The sequence below is a fragment of the Oratosquilla oratoria genome, unplaced genomic scaffold (assembly GCF_046742065.1).
Source record: "Oratosquilla oratoria isolate Oo_2021 unplaced genomic scaffold, ASM4674206v1 SCAFFOLD84, whole genome shotgun sequence".
NCBI lineage: Eukaryota > Metazoa > Arthropoda > Malacostraca > Stomatopoda > Squillidae > Oratosquilla > Oratosquilla oratoria.
Genome location: NW_027467748.1, coordinates 676,462 through 695,344, shown reverse-complemented (window position 1 = coordinate 695,344; position 18,883 = coordinate 676,462). Strand labels below are relative to the sequence as shown.

At 37.9% G+C, this 18,883-nt stretch overlaps 1 protein-coding gene across 1 annotated transcript; it reads left to right on the top strand.

The window, feature by feature from the left end:
- Positions 1–922: 922 nt before the first annotated feature.
- On the top strand, positions 923–3,818 carry LOC143024040 (uncharacterized; the record flags this gene model as incomplete). The annotated part of the gene is made up of 3 exons (XM_076182753.1): positions 923–1,033; positions 3,216–3,329; positions 3,543–3,818. Coding segments are annotated over 3 exons (362 nt in total), but the record flags the coding sequence as incomplete, so codon positions are not given.
- Positions 3,819–18,883: the final 15,065 nt, after the last annotated feature.

Genomic DNA, 18,883 nt, shown 5'->3' with positions numbered 1-18,883 from the left:
AAAAATACAATACCTAACAATATCTAGGTATATACATAGAAATATACAGCAACAAGAGAACAAATTACAATATCATGCTGAATATGCATGCAAAATGGTTAAGGGTAACATATATTTAGTTCCTTAATTCTACGACGTGTACAATTGGCCTAGACGCATACGCGTATTAGCGTCACGCCTAATGACGTATGTCATATTCGGTTATATATTTTATGTATCAGGGCACAAATATTGTAATGAACTACATTAGGGCTTACTTATACAAAACATTTACAATAGATATATGTTGATATTAAGTACTCATGTATAATAATGAAGTATGACATATACAATAAAGGAGATACATATACAATAAATATATACAATAATTAAGTAAGGAAGGGCTTGGCTACAAAGGTAAGATAATAATTACCACTACCTAGTGTATGAATAATGGTTGTATATAGACCAGAGAGAGAGAGGGGGGGGGTTTGAGAGGTTTGAGGGATTTGAAATACTGAGAGCACTTAACATGGAGATTGACAGTTATAATAGTTCGTCATATTCGGTGCTCTCAAAAGTGCCAAATAAATTTCAGTTCAACACTATTGTTATTATTATCATTATGTTGAAGCACGAGAGCGGGACGAGGACAGTATAAATCTTAGATTTGTGTGTGTGGGTGTGTGACAGACAAAATCAATTTAACCCTTCCAATGCTGGTCAAATGTAACTACTATCCAATATGCCCACATCTTAGACTAAATATTTTAGTGGCTGGGCTCAAGTAATTATTTTCATAGGTTAAAAGGACAAAATTACCCTTGCATTTTCCCTTATTTCTCCCCTGTGTCTCCTTGCAAACCGTATCTACAGAGCCAGGAAAGTTAAATAAGAATGACCGTAACAGATAGAGGGTTAAAAATATATATATTTTTTACAGATGATCCTGACAATGCAACTGCTGTGTGTCACAAGGAGAACAAACCTAGCAGGCTGGAACTTCTCCCTGAAACTGAAGCAAGGCAGTCATCGCAAGCAATGCCAATTCAAGGTATGTCTTGTATTATTTGGTAAACTCATCATGTTAGTATTTATGATATATATGTTAGTATTCATTATATACAATATGATATCATGTTAGTAATTATGATATACAATATGATTACTAATACAGAGCGAGAGAGAGAGAGAGGTGGAGAGAGCCAGGAAAGTTAAGAATGACCATGGCAGATAGAGGGTTAAAAATATATTTTTTACAGATGATTCTGACAATGCAACTGCTGTGTCGCACAACAAGGAGAGCGAACCTAGCAGGCTAGAACTTCTCCATGAAACTGAAGCAAGGCAGTCATTGCAAGCAGTGCCAATTAAAGGTATGTCTTGTATTATTTGGTAAACTCATCATGTTAGTATTTATGATACACATTATATGTTAGTATTTATTATATACTAATAAATCTTAAATGAATCTTAATTGAGAGGATTAGGAGAGGAACAGAAGGAGTAATTGGTGAGGAACAGTGTGGATTTAGGTCGGGTAGAGGTTGTGTAGATCAGATCTTTGTGGTAAGACAGATATGTGAGAAAGCTATAGGAAAGGGGAAGGATGTTTTTTGGGCTTTTATGGATCTGGAAAAGGCTTATGATAGGGTAGACAGAAAGGCACTGTGGGAGGTTATGCAGATTTATGGGATAGGAGGAAAGCTTTTGGGAGCTGTCAAGAGTTTTTATGTGAGTAGTAGAGCATGTGTTAGGATTGGAAATGGAGAGAGGTGAGTGGTTTGAAGTAAAGTGGGACTTCGTCAAGGATGCGTTATGTCGCCCTGGCTGTTCAACTTATACATGGATGGGGTGGTGCGAGAGGTGAATGCTAGGGTAGTGAGTCAGGGATTGGAGATGGTTAAAGAAAATGGAGAAAATTGGGAGGTGAGCCAGCTGTTGTTTGCGGACGACACTGCGCTTGTGGCAGGGTCAGAGGAGGGATTGAGGAAGCTGGTGCAGAGTTTGGGAGAGTATGTGATAGAAGAAAGCTAAAGATAAATGTGGGTAAAAGTAAGGTGATGAGATGTACAAGGGGTGATAGTGGCAGTAGACTGGAAGAGAACATCAAGGGAGAGCGACTGGAGGTAGTGGATAGTTTTAGATACTTGGGAGCAAGTGTAGCAGGAAAAGGTGGAGTGAAGTGGAGGTAGAATGTAGAATTGAGAGAAGCGAGTAAATGCCTTGGTGGTTTAAAGAGTGTAATGAGAAATAGACATTTGGGAATGGATGCGAAGAGGAGACGGGAGGAAGGAGTGATTGTGCCACCCGCACTGTAGGGGGCAGAAACGTGGACCATCCGAGACGAAGCGAGACGGAGTTTGAAGGTGTTTTGAGATGAGGTGTCTGAGAAGTATGGTGGGGGTTACTAGGCTAGATAGAGTGAGAAATGAGGAGGTGAGGAGGAGAACAGGGGTGAAAAAGGAATTGGGAGATAGGGTTGATGAAAGAATATTAGGATGGTTTGGACACATGGAAAGAATGAGTGAAGAAAGACTAGTAAACGAGGTATGGAAGGCAGATGTGGAGGGAGTGAACATGAGGGGACGTCCTAGGATGAGGTGGATGGATGGGGTGAAGGGGGCTTTGGGGAAGAGGGGAATGTCTGTTGAGGAAGGAAGGGAGAGGACGGAAGACAGAGGAGAGTGGAGAATGGTTGTATATGGATGATGTTGTGACTGCATGAGGAGGAATGGGCGGGGGGGTGGGGGTGGGGTAGTATGTGTGAGTAAATTTTTGACGCAGCCCGAAGGGATTTCTCCCCGTCCTCGCCTTATATGCAAAGGGGGACGGAGAGGGGGGGTCGCCGATTAAATGAAGCGGCCTTGCTGTGGTTGTACTGTGTCTTGCGACACTGCTTCTGACCCAGGGCGGTGGGCAGGGTGCAGGGATGACCCGTCATCCAGGAGGTGCTCAGATGAGAGGAAGGGTGGGAGGGGTGTGGAGTGTATTTAGGGATGAAATGGGTGGGAGTGTTTTTATGCCTTTCCCTTTTTGGCTACCTCCCTTGGAAGGGGGAAAAAGCCTTGGTATATGTATGTATGTATTTATTATATACAATATGATATCATGTTAGTAATTATGATATACAATATGATTACTAATACAGAGAGAGAGAGAGAGGTGGAGAGAGCCAGGGAGGTTAAGTAAGAATGACCGTGGCAGATAGAGGGTTAACAATATATTTTTTACAGATGATCCTGACAATGCAACTGCTGTGTCCCACAACAAGGAGAACGAAGCTAGCAGGCTGGAACTTCTCTCTGAAACTGAAGCAAGGCAGTCATTGCAAGCAATGCCAATTCAAGGTATGTCTTGTGTTATTCGGTGAACTCATCATGTTAGTATTTATAATATACATTATATGTTAGTATTTATTATATACAATATGATATCATGTTAGTAATTATGATATACAATATGATTACTAATACAGAGAGAGAGAGGTGGAGAGAGCCAGGAAGGTTAAGTAAGAATGACCATGGCAGATAGAGGGTTAACAATATACATATTTTTTACAGATGATCCTGACAATGCAACTGCTGTGTCCCACAACAAGGAGAATGAACCTAGCAGGCTGGAACTTTTCCATGAAAATGAAGCAAGGCAGTCATCGAAAGCAATGCCAATTCAAGGTATGTCTTATACTATTTGGTAAACTCATCATGTTAGTATTTATGATATATATTATATGTTAGTATTTATTATATACAATATGATATCATGTTAGTAATTATGATATACAATATGATTACTAATACAGAGAGAGAGAGAGAGAGAGGTGGAGAGTCAGGAAGGTTAAGTAAGAATGACCGTGGCAGATAGAGGTTTAAAAATATATATATATATTTTTACAGATGATCCTGACAATGCAACTGCTGTGTCGCACAACAAGGAGAAAGAACCTAGCAGGCTGGAACTTCTCCATGAAACTGAAGCAAGGCAGTCATTGCAAGCAGTGCCAATTCAAGGTATGTCTTGTATTATTTGGTAAACTCATCATGTTAGTATTTATGATATACATTATATGTTAGTATTTATTATATACAATATGATATCATGTTAGTAATTATGATATACAATATGATTACTAATACAGAGATGAAATACGTGTCACAATGCAAATACTATGTAATGTAGACATAGCTAGCTAGATGAGAGAGACTGTATATGGTCCCTAATGATTGTTAATTTGCAGGCAACCCCAACAAATCAGCTGCTGCCCAGCCAGTGTCATCTCAGGGCAAGGGTCTCTTGGGAAAGTTATGTGACATCATTGCTGTGCAACAAGAGTTAGAGGCTGTGAAGAAACAGAGGGATGCATTGCTAAAAGAAAAGGAAGAATGGAGTAAGGAAAGAATTGTGCTCAAAGGAGAAGTGACAAATGTTTATACCAAGGTTAAATATAACTTAAATAATTTTTTCCCCATCTCAAGTAGAGCATATGTTAAATGGAACTTGAATTAGACGTTGGAGTGATGATGATATAAGTAAGTGCATTGCATTAAGAAATTTAAGCCCAAAAGCCTATAGGTATTTCAAAGAAGTGTGGCAGTTGCCTTTACCATCTGTAACAACACTAAATAGATGGGCATCAAAATTTAACACAGAACCTGGGATTTTGAAGGCTGTGTTTCATTTACTAGAGCATGAGGCTAAGGATATGCGTGAAGAGGACAGACTATGTGTTTTGTCCTTTGATGAGTGTAGTGTTGCATATGAGTAGGTATTTGACAAGAAAATGGATACATTAATAGATCCTAGGAATAGAGCCATGTGTCATGATTTGCGGCTTTGTGAAACAATGGAAGCAGCTTGTCTATTATGATTTTGATTGCGGTCTAACCAAAGAAATTTTGTATATCATACAGAATATAGAAGTGGCTGGTTTCATTGTTTTAGCAATGGTCAGTGACCTTAGTCCAACAAACATAAGGTTATGGAAGGATTTAGGTATTTGTATGGACAACTCCTCTTTTTGTAATCCAGATGCTCCTAATTGGAATGTCCATGTCTTTGCTGATGCACCTCATCTTGTCAAATTAATAAGAAACAATTTTTTAGATTCTGGTTTCACATTGGCAAATGGAAGCTGTGTTACCAGTGATTGTGTCAAGGAAATAATATTTAAAAGTATCAGTGATTTGAAACCAGCTCATAAATTATCTGAAAGGCACATCACTGTACAGGGTATAAAAAGAATGAGCATCAAGCTTGCAACACAACTTTTATCTGAGACAACAGCAAAGACCATACAGTATTTCAAAGGTAAAGGGGTTTTGAAAAGTAAAGGCTGGAAAGAGACAAGCAAATTTATTTCAATTGTAGATGCATGGTTTGACGTCATGAACTCTAGAGTTCTTTATGATAGGAAGCCCTCTAGGAATGCTTACGGTATTCAACTTGCTCATCAAGACAGTGTACTGGAGGAAATGATCACCATTGCAAAGGGTATCAAAATCACTGGAAGAAATCACCTTTATCAATTTCAGAGAGGTCTAGTTGTCTCATCTCAGTCTTTGCAGAACTTATATGAAATGGTCAAAGAAAAGTATGGTCTTACATACATACTGACATACAGGCTAAACCAAGATGGGCTGGAACATTTCTTTGGGTACATCAGGCAAATGGGTTCTACATATGATCATCCATCACCTCTTGCTTTTAAATATAGAATAAGAGCCCATCTTCTTGGCAAAGATAGCAAATTGATGGGGAGCAAGTACAACATAACAACTGAAAATAATGTACCCATGATGAGTGATTCACTCACCAAAGACATGATAAGCAATTCTGATCAGGAGAATAGTGTGAGTGATTCATTGCAAAATGAATTAAGCTTATCAGCAATGATATTAACTAACTTGCATATTGATGATCCATACTTTTCTGAGGGAAAAAATCTAGATTTTCCTGATGATAGCATTCCATTTTTAAATTTGGGAAGTGAAATGAAAAAAGAAGGATTGCGCTATTTTGGTGGATACATTGCTTTCAAATTTCCACTATGAATTTCTTGGATCACATGTAACTCACACAATAATTCATGGAATACTATAGCTAGTTGGAAGTCTGGTGGTTTAATGACACCAAGTGAGAGTTTTTTGTGTGATCTTGAGAAAATGGAATGCATGTTCTTGTGTTACCATGGCCAGAAATCACTAACACCAGGAACAAACTCCAGAGAAATTAACAGCGCAAATCTGTACATATGTGACATTGCCTCAAGAGGTTATTCATTTTTTTGTAAGGACACGCATGTTTTTTAGAATGCGTAACCTAAATAGAAATCTAAGGCTTCACAAGAGTGAAAAAAGGAAATATTCTAAACTAGTGTTTTAGAGAAAGTGAAACAGGATGCATATGTAGTTTGTGCGTTGAGTTAACCCAAGCAAATGGACAAAAAATGAATGTAGGACTAGAAATTGGTGGAATGATCGAAAACAGAGAGTTGTTTTAAATGGAAAAACTTCTAGATGGAAAAATGTTACAATTGGAGTTCCTCGGGGCTCTGTTCTTGGGGCACTTCTATTCATAGTATATATAAATGATATCGACCATGGACTAAAATCTACTGTTTCCAAATTTGCTGATGATACAAAACTGTGCGGAATGGCAAATGATCACTTAAATCAATTTGATATTCAAGAAGGTTTAGATAAATTACAGCAGTGGTCTGAAAAGTGGCTAATGAAATTTAACACAAGTAAATGCAAGGTAATGCACATAGGTAAAAATAACAGTAAGTACAATTACAAGTCATTTGGAAATTCGTTAAAAAAAGTGGATAGTGAAAAAGATCTTGGCGTAATTATCAGTAACGACCTCAAATCATCCAAGCAGTGTATTTCAGCCTCTGAGAAAGCAAATAAGATTCTAGGACTGATTGTGCGATCTTTTGATTTCAAAAGTCCATCACTCATTAACAAGCTATATAAATCGTTAGTTCGTTGACATTTGGAATATGCTGTTTCCGTATGGTCAGCGAACCTCATTAAAGACATTGACAGACTGGAAAAAGTACAACGGCGAGCCACAAAACTGATTCCAAATATCAAAAATAAATCATACGAAAATCAACTAAAACATATTAATCTGTTTTCCCTAAAAAAGCGTAGAATTGACAACATCAAAAGTGACAAAATTTTCACATTGAATGAGAATCAGACAAGAAACAATGGTCTCAAACTGTCCGCAAAATAGATTCAATTTGGAAGTAGGTAGAAATAACTTTGCCAACCATGTAGTTAATGAATGGAATAAACTTGCTGCACAGGTAGTGCAATGTAGTTCAGTTCGAAGCTTTAAGAATCGTTTAGATAAACACCTAAGCAAGATGCTGTAATTATTATAATTTATTTCATATTATTTGTTTTTGTTGTTATCATTTGTCTGTTTTGATTTTCATTTATTATTAGTTATATGTCAATTCATTATTATTAGTTATATGTCAATTCATTATTATTTACTATTTACTTGTTTGTTTATCATCTAACTATAGCATTTATTTACGTATTTTATTTGTTATTTACATTATTATAGTTTTTATTTATCAATTTATTATTATGATTTTTTTTTCGCATCCGACCTAGATATGGACCAAAAGGTCTCCTGTCGGCATGCTCTGCCTTTGTAATCCTTTGTAGTCAAATAAAAGTTATTACCTGTTATTTCAGTTTTGATATTCCATTGTATGTGTGCGAGAAAGTGAGAATGTTTACGTACAAGCACACACTAATCATCATCATCATCTTTGACGCCTGCTCCCAGGAGCTCCCACAATGAGATGACCACGGTAGAAGAGCTTCCATCTCTATCCAAACACACTCTCCTTGCCTGCTCAAGATCTCTCAATGATCTTTCACACCTCTTACTGACATACTCCCGCATCCTATCCCTCCATCATTTTACTGGAGGTCACCCTTTATCATTCTCCCCCCCCTCTCTATCTCACATACACCCTCTTGGTCATCCTACTCTCTTCCATTCGGTCCATGTGGCCAAACCACTTTAATGTCTATTTCTACCTCTTCAACCAAGGTCGTATAAATAGACCTTGTCTTCAACCACTACATTTCTTTTCCTCGCCTTTGAGACCCATTGGAAAAAGCTCATGCACACTTTCATTACTCATTCTATCCATTCTACTTACACCATAAGCACTTCTCACTTAACTCATTTCCACTGCCTGTACTCTTGACCTCTGACTCTTATTCCAAAGCCATGTTTCAATTGCATATGCGAGGGTTGGTACTATTATTGCATTTCTTAAATCCCTCTTGGCCACACACACATACCAATGCATAACAATTTTTTTATGAGTCCCAGCAGCGACAGGTGTAGATATAACACACACACAATCGTCGGATTGACGGCGAAGATTGGAACTCCAGAAAAAAACAGTTTTCGTGGATTTCAACTACGAGGAAGTACCTTTTTGTATTAGTAGGGAAGGGGAAAGCTCGTGGTGTAGAAAGGTGATGAAAGGGGAGAAGGGGAGGGATTACTGAGGGAAATGGAAGGAAATGAGGAGGGAGACGAACGGGCTCCCCCTGACTCAGCAGAAAAATATAAACAAGAGGTCTGCTGACGACACAGGGGAAATCGAAAATATCAGTAAAAGCATTAACGTTAAAATATAGATAACAACAACACAATGGAAAGTGGAAACAATACATGAATTCAAAAACAGTTTAGATAAAATGAGATATGAAGACGGGACACCACGAGCATAGCTCCCCTTCCCGTAAAATACAATAGGTAAATACACACTGATAATAGCAATGAGCTAGAGAGAGATAACGGGGGGGGGGAAATATAATAGTTCCAGTCTTCCTTGGCGTTTCACAGTTTTCTTCGGTGTTTCACAAAGAGAAAACAGAAACATCCAGATGACGTCAGAAGCTGCACAGAACGGCTCAAGCAGTTAGACCTGGTGTATATAGATCTTGATCCGGACTGTATTCTGGGATCACGTTCAGTGCCACTGATGTTTTTTCCACTTGACATAGAACACCTGGAGGAAGATACAGGAATTAGGCCTTGTGACACTGTACAAGACAGACGAAGTAGATTATTTTGTTCTATGTTAGATGCCTTGGCTTTTCTGCCATGGGACAGAGTTTTGGAGGGGATGGAATTTTTTAAGAACTGTTATTCCAGTTCAACTTAGTTGTCTGGTACATTATTTCGATGCGACCTACGTGTCTGGAGGATATCGTCATATCCAGATGCCTGCCGAATGCCCAGGTGATGTGCTACCGCCGCTTCGTATGTGCCGAACACCACTCCTTTTTCCACCCGAACTTTGGAACGTACATGAAGTAACCTTGTCTGGCGGGCATTGTACGAACAACCATTGTGAGGCATGGAATCAAGCCTTCACACAAATGATCGGCCACGACCATCCTTCCGTGTGGATCGCGAGCGAGGCTCTACAAAAAGACCAAGCCCTTGTTGCAACGACACTATTGGAAAATACCCGAGGCCAACCACCACAAAAGCGCCAGAGGAGACATACAAAAGACCTTCAGAAAAGGCTTTCCACTTTCTGCAAAGACTTCGAGGCAGGCCAGAGAGACATTGAGGCGTTTCTTAAAGGCTGTGCCCACTGCATCCGCTTTTAATACAATTTAGATTTATTTAAAGTAGTGCTTTCAAATGTACTATTTCATAACTTAGTGCTTTGTATTTTTCTATACTAAAAATCTGCTATTCATAATATTAAGTATATTGTAGTATTTTCATATATCATGTAAACTGGTGCTGAATTTGTATTATTTCATACTTAATACTTTTATACTTTATACTGCATAGCTAGCCTTAATTATACTATTGATTTCCTTTTGTCATGTATTATTCGTGTTGAATTAAAGTAATTTCCGATTGCTTTATTAATATTCAATATATTGTATTATTTTCATATACTGTCCCAACAAATATGAAATAACCAGACCAACATCATATCTATTCAGGCACTGCCGATTAAGAAATGTCGGGCTGGTTACGTAAACTCAGATTTCCGGTGTTGGTCCGACTTATAAAGTTATCCGCATGCACACTGGACTATATCGGCTGGATGCTGGCCCAAAGCAGAGACAATTAATGGGTAACCTAAATCGGGCCTATACTAAATTGGGCCAATTATGTAAACTCAGGTGTCCTAAGTTGGTCCGATTAATAGTTATCCGCATGTACACTGGACTGTGTCGGCTAGAAGCTGGGCCAATGCAGGGGCAATGAATGGGTACCCTAAATTGGGCCACATCCGTTAATTCTTATTCCCAGAATTGGTCCAACTAATAAAGTTATCTGCATACACACTGGACTAAGTTCACTAGATGCTGGTAAGTGCATTGGACCAGTTGATATGGTTATTCATTTTCACATTTGACTGCATTGGTTAGACATCGATGCCATTGATGGAAAACTACTTTTATGCCTACACTTCATGTGCATAGCTCAGTATCAGGCTACATGCCACCTCACTCACCCTTCACCCCTCCCACTTTAACCTATTACCAGACCTGATACATATTTTTGAATGCATTCCAGAATCTGTTAAATGCACCAAGAAGTATAGCAGGTATGAATAAAGGTTAATGGAGTAGGGGTGAAGGGCAAGTGTGCATGGCACCTAGTCTGGTCCTGAATCATACACATGACATGTAGGCAGAAAAGTAGTTCTCCATCAAAGGCTGTGATGTCTAACAGATGCAGTCAAATGTGAAAATGAATAACTATATCAAATTGTCCAATGCACTTACCAGCATCCAGTTGACTTAGTCCACTATAGTATACAGATAAACATCTAACCAGTACAGTCAAATGTGAAAGTGAATATCATACAATACTGATGAAGCTCACAAACTGAAACACACCTGATTATATACAAGTAGACTTTATTAAGAGAAATATGAAAACCAATTTTTTATTACAATGCATACTGCAATAAAAAATGAAAATCTAGTGTAGGCCTTATGGTCTCTTGCAGTCTCCTTCATTCTTATGTCCTTACGTAGACTAGTTTCTAGTAGGAACTATATACACATTGATATATATATATATATATAAAACATATACTAATGTACTCTTTCAGTATCAAAAATATAAAATATTCTCATTTCATATTCTCAAATTTGAAATAATCACATGAATATCAGTGTTGAACAAATTATAGTATTTAAGCCATTAAACAATTGTGAAAGTACAGTGTATGTGCGGTTTTCAAAGGAAACATATATATATATATATACAACATAATATGCTAATGTACTCTTTCAGTATCAAAAATATAAAGTATTCTCATTTCATATTCTCAAATATGAAAATATCAAATGAATATCACAAAGTGTTGAACAAAATATAGTATTTAAGCCATTAAACAATTGTTAAAGTACAGTGTATGTGCAGTTTTCAAAGGAAACAAATATTAAGTAAAAAACATTAGTTATACTGCCCCTCTACCACAGAAGTATTGAATGCTTTGATAGTGCTATAACAGACCAAGGTAGACATTGCAATATAACTACAGAACATGACTACACCTACAGGTGTTTCTCTCAATTCCCAGTCAATTTGAACATGTGGTACCTACAGTCATGGATATAAGATGTAAAGCTGAAAACAACTGAGGATAATCTCATATTTATTTCCATTTTGTATCCATGACTGCAAGGATGCCAAATGTTGATATTAGCTGGAATTGGGGTCATGGACACAGAATAATGCAAAAGACACAATCATCCAAGTGATTAACGAAAAAGCTAATTGGGTCAGGGATACAGTAAATAGGAAGAAATGTATTGTGGTATATGGACTAAGAGAAAAACAAGGATTGGCGAGGTACATGATAGAAAAAGAAGAAAAAGAGACAGCAGTAGAAATCCTAAATGAAATTCAGGGGGGAGAAAGAGATGCAGGCATAGACCTGGAAGAGACTTAAATAATCGGTCGCTATTCTAAGGATAGAAATCGACCTCTAAAGATAAAATTAAGGTCACAAATGGTAACAGAAGACATATTTGAAAAAGTAGGCAACTTGGCAAAGAGTGAAAAGTACAATAAGATATGGATAAAAAGAGAAATGAGTACTGAGGAATTAGAAAAAGAAAAGTCACTAAGAGAAGAAGCAAAGGAAAAAAACTTGATGAGAACGGAGACAGAATGCAAAGAATTCCATTGGAGAGTAATCGACATGAGATTGAGACAATGGCGCATCAAAACGAAAAAACCAAGGACAGAAAAAATAATGGAGAAGGAAGAAAATTAAAAGTGGCCTATACTAACATTGACGGATTAATTTCAGGTCTGAACGAACTCAATGATTATCTGTTAGAAGAAAAATCAGACATAATGGGAATTGTAGAGACTAAACTAAGAGGTGAAATACCATCCATCGTTATTGGACAAGGTCTATACAATTACTGGATAAAAAACAAGGACAAGAAACAGAGAGGGGGAATCATGTTCTTGGCCAAGAAAGACCTAGACGTGACAAAAATTGCAGAGGGCAAAGGTAATGTTCAACTGATCATGATAAAAGTCGAAGGCAAGAATATGAAAAGTAGAAAGTTTGTGGTGACCTATGTGCCTCCAAAAACGAATGCTTGGAAAGAGAACGAACATACAAAAATGGTAGAAGATACAAGAAAATCACTAAATGAGATACTAATGGGTAAGGGTAATCTGGTAATTATGGGGGACTTCAATTGCAAAGAAATTTGTTGGGACAGCATGACAGTGGGAGGAGGAGATGACTTGTGGGGCAATGTACTGCTAGACATGACCATGGAGTACACAATGACCCAATGGGTCAGTGAAAACACAAGGTACAGAAACAATGAAGAGCCATCAAAACTAGATTTAATATTTACAACAGAACCTGAAATAGTGGACAAAGTCCAGTACAAGACACCAATTGGAAAGAGTGACCATGTACTCATCGAAACTGTACTAAAGGAAGAAATAGACATGGAGAAGAATGAAAAGTATAGGAAAGGAAGATTGATGTACGACAAAACAGACTTTGCAAAACTAAGGACATTCTTCCAGAATGCAAACAGGGAAAAATTCTATATGGAAGAGACAACAGTGGAGGACAAATGGAATATATTGATGTATAATTACAATGAAGGGTTAAACAGGCATGTACCAAGACAAATGCGAGAGAGTATATTAAATGTTGGTTCAACAAAAGATGCAGTGAGGCAAAAGACAGAGGGGACAAAGCTTGGAAAAGGTGGAGAAAAGACAAAAAACAAAGCATGCATACATATACCAAGGCTTTTTCCCCCTTTCAAGGGAGGTAGCCAAAAAGGGAAAGGCATAAAAACACTCCCACCCATTAAATCCCTAAATACACTCCACACCCCTCCCACCCTCCCTCTCATCTGAGCACCTCCTGGATGACGGGTCATCCCTGCACCCTGCCCACCGCCCTGGGTCAGAAGCAGTGTCGCAAGACACAGCACATCCACAGCAAGGCCGCTTCATTTAATCGGCGACCCCCCCTCTCCGTCCCCCCTTGCATATAAAGAGAGGACAAATTTATATAAACTGTAGAAATGAGTATGTTAATGTGAGAAGAGAGGAAAAAAGGAACCATGAGAAGGATATTATAGATAAATGCAAAGATCAACCCAAGCTATTCTATCAGTTTGTGAATGGTAAACTTTAAACCAAACAGGAAATGGTGAAACTACGCCAAGGAAATATAGAATACACAGAAGAATTAGAGATGGCCGAAGTCATGAACAACCACTTTAAATCTGTCTTCACCAGAGAGAAAATACAAAATTGGGACGTAGATAATAACAAGCAATCTCCCCACATGAGTGAGTTTTCAACATCACAAAAAGAAATATCAAAACATCTATCAAAACTGGACATCAGAAAATCACATGGCCCGGATGGTATTGCAAATTGGATTCTAAAGGAATGCAAAAAAGAACTAACGGACAAAATACACATCATAATAAATAGCTCACTCACAGAAGGAAAGATACCTAATGACTGGAAAAATGCTAACATTGTACCAATATATAAAGGAGGAAACAAGGAAGAACCCACCAACTATAGGCCAGTATCACTAACAAGCATTATAGCCAAAATTTGTGAGAAAATCATCAAGAATAGATGGGTAAAACATCTGGAAGACAACATATTAAACCCAAGACAATTCAGGTTCAGACAAGGAAGACCATGCACTACAAACTTAATATGCTTCTACTCAAGGCTAATAGACATAGTGCAAGAAAGAAATGGATGGGCTGATTGTGCATTCCTAGACTTGCAAAAAGCTTTTGACAAAGTACCACACAGAAAATTACTAAAAAAACTGGAACACATAGGAGGAATACAAGGGAACCTACGAAAATGGATGGAGGACTTCCTGACTGGTAGAAAGATGAGAGTAGTGCTCAGAGAAAAATATTCAGATTGGAAAGAGGTGATCAGTGGAGTACCGCAAGGATCAGTACTGGCACCAATAATGTTTGCTATCTATATGAATGACATGGATGAGGATGTGAACTGTTACATGAGCTTCTTTGCTGACGATGCCAAACTGTTAAGGAAAGTAGAAACTGATAAGGACTGTGAAGCACTGCAAGAAGACCTAAATAGGGTATGGAACTGGAGTCAGAGATGGGAAGTGGACTTTAATACTAAGAAGTGTAGCATAATGGAGTTTGGAAAAAGCAAAAACAGAATATCAGGAAAATATACAATTGGAACCAAGGAAGTAAAGAAAGTAGGATCCGAAAAAGATTTGGGAGTAACTATCACGAACGACGTGTCCTATGATAAACAGATTAACAAAACTGTCGGGGAGACTTACAACTTGCTAAGATCAATAAAAGTGGCATTTGCATACTTGGATGAAGACATGATAAAAAAAATATTGGTTACATTGATAAGGCCTAGACTAGAGTATGCGGCGACATTGTGGTCCCCCAGTACCAAAAAGAATATAAAGAAAATAGAAAGAATCCAGAGTAGCTACAAAAATGGCACCTGCACTTGCAAACCTATCATACGAGGAGAGATTGGCTAAACTGGAGTTACTGACACTGGAGCAAAGAAGAGAGGTGATCTATTGACCATCTACAGAATCATGAAAGGCACAGAGATACTTGATAGAGAGGACTTACTTAACTGGGACAAGAGAAACACAAGAGGACATGGAAAGAAAATAAAAAAACATAGCTATAGAAGAGAAATGAAGAAAAACAGTTTTCCACATAGAGTTTTGGACACTTGGAACAAACTGGATAATGAAATAGTATGCGCAAAAACCATTCATGAGTTTAAAAACAAACTCGACACTGCAAGATACAATGGCGGGACACCATGAGCATAGCTCCCCTTCCCCCAAAATACAACTAGGTAAATACAATTGTACATGGCACAATTATTCCTAAATTAAACAACTCCATATTGTTTTGGTGTGAACAAAAGTATAATTAAACAAATCCATATTCTTTGGTATGGACAAAAGTATATTATCATTTGATATGAAAGAAAGGCCAGATATTCCTTATGAAAGCAAGTTAATCATGGTATGCAGTGGTCTAGCTGTTCTGCATTGGGCAGCAACAATTAGTGTATATGTACCACCTGAACAAATGTTTACATAAAGGAGGCCTATGATGTGTCACTACTGGTGGAAGCATTAATATCTGAACGCCTCTGGGGACCACCACATCTGTCTGATGCATTCCTTAAATACTTTATGATGGTTTTTCCAATTTCATCCTTTGTGGTTTGGAAGTTTCTGTTGTCAAGCAAAACCCCTGCAAATACATTGAGGAAAACTTTATGTTAATGGTCTTTATTAACAGCATTACACATTGTTAAATCTTATGTTTAAATTTAAAGATACTTCATCATGGTATTCAGAACTTAACAAGTTATACAATAAAATCAGCAATGAAAAGTTAAGCTTAAAATTGGTTTACAACCATTCCTTTTTTGCTCAGCAGTTAAGTTATAGTCTGTGTCACAGTACTCTTCTTAGAACTGGAATATGTTGAGGCCAGCCAGGTGACCATGTTTGTGTGTCGTGTATAGGCAATTCCTTCTTGACGACAAAGGAAATTCACTGATCTTTAGATCACTTTTTCATGGCTATTATATAGTCTAGATGTATCTATACAAATTATACAGTAATGTACTGATACAATATAGTTTCACCTAAATTTGATGGTAGCAGCAATACTACTACAGTATGTGGGAAAATATCATTGTCAGTTTCCATATTATTGTGTTGTCCAGAAGACCTCTGATGTCATTGTTTATTTGGCTACCATATTTGCCTCTCCACATACTCCTATTTCTAGCTTACTGCTTCCAGTCCATCAAACCAGCCTCACAATAAAAACAAATACAACAGTGCCTATAAGTCACACATTCAAAGCAACCAATTTAAAAAATAATCTATGAATCATTCAATTTGCTATTTTGCCAACTGAACTATTCAAACTTATTCATATATAGGATATTTAGAAATTAAAGTTACTTACCACATTTACAGAGTACTCTTGAATCATACTGTATCCAGCTTCCTTCTGGGGTGAATTTCTCCTTGATAGCTCTGTTGAGCTTTGAAGTGTCACAGTATCGTGGCCAATAACATTTCCCATCCAGCAGCCAGGTATCAGGAACCACAGCAATTTCATTTCCTTCAAAGACAATACCTGCAAATTCTGCCATACCTTCCGGCTTTTAAATACAATTGGCTTATAAAAGATACATGAAGGTTCAACATGTACTGTACTGTACAGTAACTGTCCAACACAGTACTCACTGCTCTATGAACAGTATACTGTATTGGTAGCCTTCACTCTATACTGAACTATGACTCCTCTAAGAAGATTTGATCGCCCTCCTTGGCACCTGATGAGTAATGAGGTACAGTCTAAGTTCGCAATGCCGGATAAGTCTGGGCAGGAATCCCCCTTCAGTACATAAAGTACAAGAACAAAATCCGTCGCGCGTTGCCATGTTTTAAGGGCAACGGTGTCGCCAGCAGAGTGGTTGCACTGACTTCACAACTCATCGGTTAACCTGGATGAGCGGCCATATTGGAGATATTGGAATGTAAACAAACAGATCTGACGTGTATGTTACAGGCAAAGCTTTTTGGTTACAAATACATCTCAGTCATGGCAAAAAGGAATTTTTCTAAAGTAAAATTGAAAGACACTTAAGATAGATATTGTGATGGGCTTAACAAGGAGGAGAGGGCGAGGTATGAGAAGAAATTAGCACTTATTTGTGGGTAACATCCGTATGAAATAGATGATGCAGCATGGTCTGTTGATGATTCATTACTACCTGCAATTACCTACCCAGACACAGTGAACTATTTGGTGTTTTCACCGAGTCCTTACACATCTTAGGATTTGAAGAACTTCAAAGCACTTGATGCGTACAACCAGTTTGTGAGTGGTTGGGTCAGGGATAGGACAACATGCATTTTAAACAACAGATGCCTGGTCAAAGCAAAGGTGAGGCAATTACTCTTAATTAAGTTTCATGAGAATTTTAGTTAAGCCTAAGTTCAGTTTACATAGCCAGGACTGGTAGGAGTTATCTATAAGCCAAATCAGGTGACTAATGTTGGCAATGTATATGCTAGGATTTTTGTCTAATTGCAAGCTTAGTCAACATATTTAACCAGACCTGTTAAAATTTACTTTTAATAGACAAATAGTAAAAATACTTTCATTTAATTTCAGATAGATAAAAAATATCTTCTTGTTAATCATTTGGGCTTATTCTGAATTTTAACTGCCTTGAATTTTTTTTTTTTTTTTTTTTATCTATGATGGGGGTTACTAGGCTAGATAGAGTGAGAAATGAGGAGGTGCGGAGGAAAACGGGTGGAAAAGGAGCTGGGAGATAGGGTTGATGAAAGAATATTAGGATGGTTTGGACACATGGAAAGAATGAGTGAAGAAAGACTAGTAAAAGAGGTGTGGAAGGCAGATGTGGAGGGAGTGAACATGAGGGGACATCCTAGGATGAGGTGGATGGATGGGGTGAAGGAGGCTTTGGGGAAGAGGGGAATGTCTGTTGAGGAAGGATGGGAGAGGACAGAAGACAGGGGTGAATGGAGAATGGTTGTATATGGATGATGTTGTGATAGCATGAGGTGGAATGGGCGGGTGGATGGGGGGTGAGGTAGTATGTGTGAGCAAAATTTGACGCAGCCCGAAGGGTTTTCTCCCTGTCCTCTCATTTTATGCAATGGGGGGACGGAGAGGGGGGGTCGCCGATTTAATGAAGCGGCCTTGCTGTGGATGTGTTGTGTCTTGCGACACTGCTTCTGACCCAGGGCAGTGGACAAGGTGCAGGGATGACCCGTCATTCAGGTGCTAAGATAAGAGGGAGGGTGGAGGGGTGTGGAGGAAGGAATGGGTGGGAATGATTTTATGCCTTTTTCTTTTTGGCTACCCCCCTTGTAAGGGGGAAAAAGCCTTGGTATATGTATGTATTATCATTATAAGTGCATATGACCCTGTATGTAATTCTAGGTGCCTAACATAAAAGCAACTTGGCTTAAACAATAAAAGTAACTATTTGATTGTTATTAGGCCTAGCAATAGATATTACATGAAATATTTTCAAGCCTGAAGCTCTGTAAAAAGATGATACAATTATACATGGTAATGTATTGTATAAGTGTACTTATGAAAAATATCACATCTTGAGCTATATAAAAAACTTGTCAAGTCTAAGATATTGCAGTCTTAATCTATATACATAACTGAAACTGTATATATTTTTTCTAGATATAAAAAGGTTTAAGATTTAACAATGTGTATACATTTATTTTAAGCACAATTTTATCTGGAGT